The sequence below is a fragment of the Perkinsus marinus genome, assembly GCF_000006405.1.
Source record: "Perkinsus marinus ATCC 50983 genomic scaffold scf_1104296972102, whole genome shotgun sequence".
Lineage (NCBI taxonomy): Eukaryota > Perkinsozoa > Perkinsida > Perkinsidae > Perkinsus > Perkinsus marinus.
This window is the reverse complement of record NW_003201866.1, coordinates 41,015-49,870: the sequence shown is the minus strand read 5'-3', so window position 1 is coordinate 49,870 and position 8,856 is coordinate 41,015. Positions and strand designations below refer to the sequence as shown.

The window sequence follows — 8,856 nt, the reverse complement described above, 5'->3', positions numbered from 1 at the left end:
TCCCGACCAACGAGAAAATACGCTGAGAGATATGGGTAAACTAACCCAACATGAACAGAATGAAATCATATCACTATGAACGAGTAACCGTTCGACAGCAAGGAGGAACCGGTTTACCTTTGACATCAGCTGGGGGACCCTCAATGGGGATGCCGCCGTTCTCAACCTTCACGAACTTCTCAGCGTTAGGCAAACACAACTCGTGCTTGCATATAGTCTGCGAATGGTCGTTGTCCAAGTTGAAGTAGGTGTGGTGAGTGAGATTGACGACGGTGGGAGCGTCAGTGGTGGCATAATACTCCATAGTGAACTTGTTGCCAGTGATGGTGAAAACGACAGTGACATCCAAGTTGCCGGGGAAACCTTGGTCGCCGTCCTCAGATCGAACCGTAAAGGTTGCCGACGCAGACTTTTCTGAATGCAAGGCGAAGAAAAGATTATACTAATGGATATATTGCTATCGAGTATATCGTAGATAAAGATTCATTCATTACTCATCAACAATTATGATTTATGAATACAAACATGACAACTAATAACGACCTAATGCTATATTAGAATATACTCCAACGTATATTCCAAAAACACAAAACCAAGAAAATCCAAGAGAGCTCACCATCACGGTAGGAATCCGTATGTTTCCAAATTTTCTTGTTGAAACCATCGGTGCCACCATGAAGGCAATGAGGACCGTTATTGGCGGTCAACTGATACTCCTTACCATCGATCGTCATACGACCATCGGCAATTCTATTAGCATATCTGAAAAAATGTGTTACAAATTCCCCCAACCGCTTTTAATGCGCTCACCTGCCTGCTAAACAACATAGGTAAAAAGTGTCATCAACATACTTGGACAATTCGTCACCGTAGTTGAGGTTTACAGCAGAGAACTTGCCGTTACGATCAGCACTCTCAAGGCTGAGAAGGTAGAGACCGTACTCGGCAATAGTAACTCTGATCTTGTCGTTGGAGAGAGTAACGGTCTGACTATTCTTGAGGTCAGCAACAAAATTGCAATCGACAGAGTAAGAACTCATGATGGAAAAACTAACAAAATTGCGACTATCATTAGCGAATATCATGATTAAACAACATTACAGTGCAACCAAAAGTCTAGCTACATACCACAGCGTCGTTAACGCTAGATGGAAATCTTAGCGGGGAAAATGATAGCCGTTACCCAACAAGTCGAATATGGTCTCCGCGGAAACAGTAGAACTCTCCGAATGAAGGTGTTGGCCTCCACAATATTGGTAACAAGATGTGCCTACCGGTACTCGGGATGGTTAATAGTTTTAGTCTGTTCGAAGGAAGATCGAAAATCTCAGCTCAGCTCTACTTGAAACGTTTGTGTTCTGGGGCGTGCGCGAACTTGATTGAGGTGGTGCACATCCATAATGTTTTCGATAAGCGAAATGAGGTTGGTCCGACTATTTTTATGCGCTGAGTATTTGATCAAGTACGGGACTGTCGACACAGGAATGATGTCCCACTCAAGACTGCACACATGATGACTAGGCTTTCGGTACGAAGGAACGGAACTCGGGTTGTTTGCAACGGTCGCGGATTCGATTCGCAAAACGTTTTTTTCTGAGTATTTCCTGTTGATTACAGCCATGGCGCACAACAGTCACGGTCACCATACGACAAAGGAAGGTGATCGGAGTATCTTTATATTCTGGAGGATGCCTGAACCACACATACCTTGGGAGTACAACTAATGTAGACGCAGAAAAACAACAAGCGAATGAACGCGCCGGGAATGCGCGAAGTGATAGTATATACTCCGCTCGCTTCCCTCAGCAACTGCGATTCGGAACTTCAGCATCACTGCGCAACCGCAAGTTGAGTTGCTGAGCTGTGCCGCGCTGCAGTTCGACACAATTTTCTGTCTCCTCACTTGTCGCAAGCTGCGTCTGCGTGCAAGCACAAACGTTGTTAAAGAATCTATCACGAAGGTATCAACTGGAGCTCAGAAGGTTCAAGGGTTTTCGCTCAAAGGCTTCGATTCCTCACACCCTTGTCGAATATCGTTTGTTGCTCTAATGAGGCGCGCTTTTGACGTTGTCCTGTTATCAACGGCTATAGCGTAGAAGACACCATCATCATGGTTATAAACTATGCCGACCACTTCAGATTTTCTTCTGTTTCTACCATGTCGGCAGTCAGTCAACAAGCTTGTAGTCGTTTCTCTGCAGAGGTCCGTCAGGCGGCAGCTGCAGTGGCGTCCCGTTCGTCGCCACTACCGGTGAATCTATCTGAGGTCAAGCAAGTATGTCCCTTTGTCGCTAGGACCAAAGGCATGCCCGAAAAGTCCGCGGTTGAGACCTTTGCCAGTTTCTGTCCTGTCATGTCTGTTGTTGAGAAGCCTGTGCTTATTCACAACGACCTTGACGACGGCGCTGTGAAGAAGTCCCTAGTAACGAGAGTTGCTGATAAAATGTACGAGGCCAAGTTCGAGTACAATATCGAGAAGCTAAAGCAAGAGGGGAGATATCGCTACTTTGCCAATCTACAGAGGCACGTCGGTACTTTCCCGAAGGCAACTTTCCGTGGTCAGAACGACGAGGCGGGCATCCCTAGAGAAGTGATGGTGTTCTGTTCGAACGACTATCTTGGTATGGGTCAAAACCCTGTGGTGTTGCAGGCTTGTCACGAGGCTATTGACACGAGCGGTACTGGTGCTGGTGGCACCAGAAACATCTCTGGCACGACTAAGTACCACGTCGAGTTGGAGCACGAATTGGCTTTGAATCACGAGAAGGAGTCGGCTTTGGTGTTCTCTAGCGGTTATGTAGCCAACGAGGCTGCTCTCTCAGCCGTGGGCAAAATCATGCCTGATTGCATTATGATATCCGATTCGGGCAACCACTCCTCTATGATCGAAGGTATACGTCATTCTGGTTGTGAGAAGACTATATTCAAGAACAACAATCTCGAGCAGTTGGAGGCCATCTTGAAGTCGTATCCCCTCGAGAGACCGAAGATGATCATTTTCGAGTCTGTGTATTCCATGGCCGGCTCTATCGCTCCTCTGGAGAAAATCTGCGATCTCGCGGAAAAGTACAATGCGCTCACTTTCTGTGACGAGGTTCATGCTGTTGGTATGTACGGCGAGCACGGTGCGGGTGTTGCTGAACGTGATGGCGTCGCTGACCGTATTGATGTCATTTCTGGAACCCTTGGAAAGGCCTATGGCGTCTTTGGTGGTTATGTTGCAGCTTCGAAGAATTTCATTGATTGTGTTCGCTCCTATGCTGCTGGTTTCATCTTCACTACTGCCATCCCCCCTGTAGTCGCCGCTGGTGCTCTTGCATCAGTTCGTTATCTTCGCCAGTCGGGTGCCGAGAGAGAGATGCAACAATTACGTGCTAAGCAGTTGAAGGCTAAGCTACGCTCTAAGGGGCTTCCTGTGATGAACAGCACTAGTCACATCGTGCCGGTGCTGGTCAGAGATCCGGTGAAGGTTAAGCAAGTTACCGACAAGCTTTTGGACGAGTACAACATATATCTACAGCCTATCAACTACCCTACTGTGCCTAGAGGCACTGAACGTGTTAGAATCACTCCTCTACCACTGCACTCTGAAGAAGATCTCGACATGCTCACTTCTGCTTTGGACAACATCTGGGATGACCTTGAACTGCCCAGGAACGTTCCTGTCGATGATGTCACTGAGTAGTGTGCAAATATCTTGGCGTTGATTGACAAGCTTTTCTTCTCTCCGTCAGAGTTTTCTGCTTCGAAGTGTTCTCTGATGGCGGGCATAACCGTTACTCAGTTTCTCCGAGTGCGGGCCCGGTTATTATTGTCTCATATAGAGACTATCTATTATAGTTACTCGAAATCGTTGATTATTCTGGCTTGTTAAGTGATACAATGTTTTCGTATGCGCTCCCCTAACTGAGAAGAGCTTGAAGATATGGTTATGTGATTTTGAGTTTCAGTGGTTGCATTGTAATGATCGACCGAGTCATATTCTAACAGACAGGATGGATATCTTGATGCGAAAGGGCTCAATATACGGATAGATTATCAATGCTATGAGGGAGTGATGAAGCGCTTTCCTCAATGCTGTCGATCCGCCACTGATGTTCGTGTTACGCTATTCTGGTGTCAAATACCCTGAAATTGAGGTTACGATTTTACTGGAACCTTTAGGTTCGGACTCATTGGCTGAATGCAAATAGTGGACCCCTGGCCTTGTGGACATTATGAGAGTGGCAAGTTCGTGGCGAGTGCGTGCAGCTTGAATCGAAGGATTCGAATACTCTATCGACTATATTCTATAAATGTACTCTCTGTACGGACGGTCTATCCCCATTTACTTCTTAACCTCCGTACAGGGGAGGCTGGTAGGGCTCTCTAAAACAGGCGGCGTAGTCGAGCTACCTAAGCCATCAGCTCGTTGCCGTCAGTAGCTACTGCACTGATAGGCGCGGTCTCACAAGGGTTGTTAGTGAAGAATCTCCTGATCTATGATCGGAGTGAGACTTCCCAGATGCGGACTTGCTGATAATCATGAGTTTCTTACGAGTCCTGAAACAGGTGCAATTCCCCCTCTCCCTCCAGGACTCTTGGAAACTCAAAACATGAACCGAAAGAAAGAATTAGTCCGGGAAACTATTGTTGCAAAGCGTTGTCAAGCGCAACCAATATCAGCTGGAGGAGACTCGCCAAATACAGTGCACTCGAGGCCGAAGGCAAAAGCTCAAAAGAGTAAGACCCAACACTGTGCTTCCAAATATGACTATTAGATACACACATTGAGCACGGTGGAGATGGTTTCGATAAGTTCACTACTCATTTCAGGGAGGAAAATGACAGCAAGAATGACATATGTCTCAAATGAAAAAAGAAGCTCTCGCTCAACAGAGCGTACAGCTCTCTTAAGACTCACCCTTGCTATAAGAAGGCTACGCAGCCAGACAGCAAAGATGGAGCAGAGAAGCCGACCTCCGTGCAGAAGTTCCTGACCGAAGGTGACTTCGGGAGAATAGCCGACTTGATAGTTCAGATGGTGAGGGATCTCGTATAACAGCAGTTCAGTAAGATGATTCATAGATTGTCCTCGACAGACTACCATTAACTTACCGTAGACAGGCAAGGATTTATGGCCCTGATAGATTACTTGACTCAAACCAGGGGAGGAAAGCAGTACAAAATACCCAGCCGAAGACAAATCGGGAGGTAAGATAACACCAAGTCATGAACCAGGTTACTAACCTGAGACTAGATTGCCCATGTTCAGACTATTCGATGGTCAACCTCAGGATCGCATAGGGAATGCCAAAGCTACTCTGCAAAAACAGACGTTGTCTCAATCACCGCTGATTCCTGGCAAGTTGCCAGGAATCAGTGACCCAGAAGACCGAGAGCAGCCTAAGACGGTTATGAAGTCGACGATAATTGGCCTCCAGGAGATCACCGAAGAGCACACTGCAGTTAACCGGGCTGAGATCATCCACAAAACATTGTCGAGAATGGAGATAGTAGATGAAGCAAGATAACCACAACCATCATAAGCATATTTGATATCGTTTCAGGTAGCCTTAGTTGTGACCGACTCGGGGTCAGATGTACGTCAAGCTGGCACAAAACTCTCACGCGGCAGCAGGAAGGCTGAAGACAAGGATAAGGCGGATGTTAATGACACCGAGCTAGACCTCGACAAACGGTTCCGTCTCGAGAACATGGTCTGCTGGCTACCCTGCGCCGGCCATCGACTCCACTTGGCTGTCTCGAATGCTCTCAAACTATTCGTTGGTATAATCGATGAAGAGAAGCTTCCCCCAGACAACCAAGATGGCAACCAGGAATCCTGTTCCAGGATGACAACACCGAGAAGGATGAAAACGACTACCTATGTGATGCTGTCCATAGTGACCAGGATGGAGAGGGCAGTAAAGCGGACGACTAGTGGTCACCAGAAGATGATGCAGCTTGGCTCGACGACTTAGTCCGCAAAAATCTTCTTTGTAACCAGATGGTGGTCCACGATGTCTTAACCAAGTGCAGGAAGCTGTTGACAATGCTTAGGATCTCTGGCACGGCGGCGAGAATAATGGAAGATGTCAGAGCGGAGCTCCCTGGAGATGGCAGACCTAACATGAACTACATGATCGACACGCCTACGAGATGGAATAGTACCCTCGTCATGGCGGAAAAGGTTCTCAAGAACAAGATATCCTTCGACGCTTTCCAGTCCAGGATCAAAACCTCGAAGGTTACTGGGAAAATCTCTGACACCGTGTGTGAGTATGGCAATATCACCCCGGGGTATCCGACACCCAGGCTAAGAGAGGTTTGGAGTGCGGGAGGAAGGGGTAATAGGGGACAGACAAGCGAAGAGAAGAAAAGACGGTGGTGCGCGCGTTGGCGAAAAAAGTCGCTGCCCGGATTTGAACCGGAGTTGTCACGGCCACAACGTGACGTCCTAACCACTAGACGATAGCGACTTGACAGTGCTTCCTTTGCAACACATGACGGAGTTGATCTTATCTTCCATACATTTTCCCACGAATCCTCCGTCATCCATGTCCCTTCCACACAATGACCTTTCCCAGATTTGTTCTTTTCTAAAAGAAGTTCCAAGTCCCTCGGAGGGACTCCCTCCCCCAGTATGAGCACGCCAAGTTAGGAACTGAGTCCTGTGGGACTATCGATCGAAGAAAGCTTGACCATCGCTATCCCAGAAGACTACAAAGCCTTTGTTAAATAAATGCCCAGACCCAGGATCGAACTGAGGACCTCCAGATCTTCAGTCTGGCGCTCTCCCAACTGAGCTATCTGGGCTTACAAATATATCCTCGTGACCTCGTACGGAGTGATGATGATAATCGCACAACCTGGTACATAGATTCGTTCGATGATATGGCAAGAATTATCCGCCTTATATTTGTTCCAGCTCCAATCCAGCGAGCAGTAGGTTGAGGGAATTGGCCACGGTTTTGGAGTACGTAGACATGATTTTCAATCTCCCGAAGATGTCAGAATCTGGCCAATGTTACGAAACGTTGATGAAACGTTGATGAAACGTTACAGGCACAAAATGTTCTCAGCTCAATGTACGAGTGTTAGCAAACGGAGCAGAACTCTCAGAAAAATAGAGCCAAATGAATCTCGGTTACTTTCCGTATGCCCGTATTGCCACAATTCTCATAAGCTGTTACTTTAAACAACCAAACTACTGAGAGTTTCAGTGAAAATTATCACTGTCTATCATGCATTCAGCTTGGTGGATACACGAGCGAGACCAGCAGGTTACTTCGCTCAGCTTGTAGATGTACCACGAATTATACAGCGAGTAAATCAACCAACGGTTTGTAGAAGAAGCCACTCGGAATCTTCCAAACGACAGCGACAGCGGCTGCGGTGCGCTCCTCGGGCATCAAGGGCAGAAGAGACCACTTGCCAACTCCGACAACCTGATCAGACTCATCAGCATGAACAGTGAGGCGTGTGGAGCATACCTCAGATGTAGGAAGTACCACTGGTGAAGCAGTCTCATCTGGATTATCATTTCGAACTCTCGATCGATTCGGCAAAGGTGTGAATGGTTCATGCTGAAGGAGCAATCCTGTAGGAGAGGGAGCAGAAAACTCACCTGTGACATGAATCTCGAATGATTCCGCGGTGACGGTGGCCGAGGAGGACTACCCATGCGGCACAAATCCTCTTCCTCGTGATTGACAAAAAGATCAGGAGATGGAGGCACTCCGCTGGACGACCCTTGCAAGGTACTTTCACCACCGATCACTACAGAACCGACGCTTGGGACTTGAACGGAGACACCTAGAACAGAACATGAGCCAACGAATCGATACGAATCCAAATGCATACAGCCTCCTCGCTTGTAGGACATGTCTCCGATCACGCGCGCTCGAGCACCGCAGTCTTTCAGGTCTACAACTTCAACACTAGAGAGTTCACGCTCGGGGCTGCCGGGCTCAGTAAATCCACCGGAGACGATCCTGGCGAAGACTAAATAGCTGCCTGGGGACGTAGCAAGACCGTGTTACAGATTATCATTCTCGTCAACACAGACAGCTGCCGCAGCCCGCCGAGTACTCAGTTTGTGAGTAACAGTCCACCGGCCGACTTCATCCGGAAGATTCGTGTTAGAACCTGATCAAGCATCGAAGTTAGAGCAAAAAACAATACTGTTTTTTACTGCGGAAGTTCTCCAGATTCGTAAAGTCGTTAGAAATATCAACAGTGAGGATGTTCTCCGACGCTGTAAAGGTGTCACTGCAGCCACCGACAACGTGCAACCTGACACCGAAGTGGAACATGAAGTAACCCGAGCAATTCTCCGCGTACATGACTCCTCCATGAGAGGAGACGAGGCGACCTCCTGCCGTGGGGTAAGGGAGTTGATGATGTGGCGGTGCTGGGAACCATGCATCCTCTTCAGGATCATAATACTCTACTAGAGATGTCGGTCCGTGAAGACCAGTATTCCCTCCAACCGCGTATCTACGTAGACATTCTCCGAATGAGGAGTACAATCGGACTTACACAAATCCATTAGCAACAGTAGCCACACCGAGGCCGAAACGACCAACAGACAAGGGCGCTGCAGGCGACCACATACCCGTCTCGGGATTGTATCTTGCAAATTGTGGTAAACATCGAGAAACCACTCTAACCTCAGACTCACATGTCACATCGATCAGTAGGATTAGTGACGCTATCAGTATAGCCACCCACAAGGAGGATCCTGCCATATCTGAAGGCAGCGCACCTGCCCCGACTCGGCTGAACCTTTCGGGAGGGGACAGCTGTCGGCTGATGAGATATTCCACCTCCATGCTGTAGCAGAGTACAGTACCCATCGCTCGTTGAATGTAT

The 8,856-nt window shown here is 47.9% G+C and overlaps 4 protein-coding genes and 2 non-coding genes across 6 annotated transcripts in view; 2 read left to right on the top strand and 4 right to left on the bottom strand.

Annotated features, from left to right (window-relative positions):
- Pmar_PMAR002530 (Aldose 1-epimerase, putative) overlaps nt 1-1,040 on the bottom strand; it is a gene marked incomplete at both ends in the record, with an annotated part of 1,204 nt that extends 164 nt beyond the window's left edge. Inside the window, 3 exons of the mRNA XM_002766668.1 lie at nt 118-414; nt 617-762; nt 811-1,040. Coding sequence (XP_002766714.1) covers nt 118-414; nt 617-762; nt 811-1,040 — 673 coding nt within the window. The remainder of the gene's footprint in view (nt 1-117; nt 415-616; nt 763-810) is intronic.
- A 1,118-nt stretch (nt 1,041-2,158) lies between these two features.
- Pmar_PMAR002529 (delta-aminolevulinic acid synthetase, putative) lies at nt 2,159-3,685 on the top strand (the record flags this gene model as incomplete). The annotated part of the gene is made up of 1 exon (XM_002766667.1): nt 2,159-3,685. The coding sequence occupies one exon, from the start codon at nt 2,159-2,161 to the stop codon at nt 3,683-3,685; it is 1,527 nt and encodes a 508-aa protein (XP_002766713.1).
- A 1,561-nt stretch (nt 3,686-5,246) lies between these two features.
- Nucleotides 5,247-5,923, top strand: Pmar_PMAR002528 (hypothetical protein; the record flags this gene model as incomplete). Its single annotated transcript, XM_002766666.1, has 3 exons — nt 5,247-5,495; nt 5,550-5,699; nt 5,834-5,923. The coding sequence occupies 3 exons, from the start codon at nt 5,247-5,249 to the stop codon at nt 5,921-5,923; spliced, it is 489 nt and encodes a 162-aa protein (XP_002766712.1).
- A 466-nt stretch (nt 5,924-6,389) lies between these two features.
- Nucleotides 6,390-6,461, bottom strand: Pmar_PMAR002527. Its single transcript has one exon. It is a non-coding gene; the product is annotated as a tRNA-His (tRNA).
- Nucleotides 6,462-6,725: 264 nt separating this feature from the next.
- Pmar_PMAR002526 lies at nt 6,726-6,798 on the bottom strand. Its single transcript has one exon. It is a non-coding gene; the product is annotated as a tRNA-Phe (tRNA).
- Nucleotides 6,799-7,237: 439 nt separating this feature from the next.
- Pmar_PMAR002525 (conserved hypothetical protein) lies at nt 7,238-8,856 on the bottom strand (the record flags this gene model as incomplete). The annotated part of the gene is made up of 10 exons (XM_002766665.1): nt 7,238-7,430; nt 7,476-7,568; nt 7,610-7,797; nt 7,846-7,976; nt 8,025-8,130; nt 8,177-8,277; nt 8,326-8,481; nt 8,524-8,616; nt 8,666-8,734; nt 8,832-8,856. Coding segments are annotated over 10 exons (1,094 nt in total), but the record flags the coding sequence as incomplete, so codon positions are not given.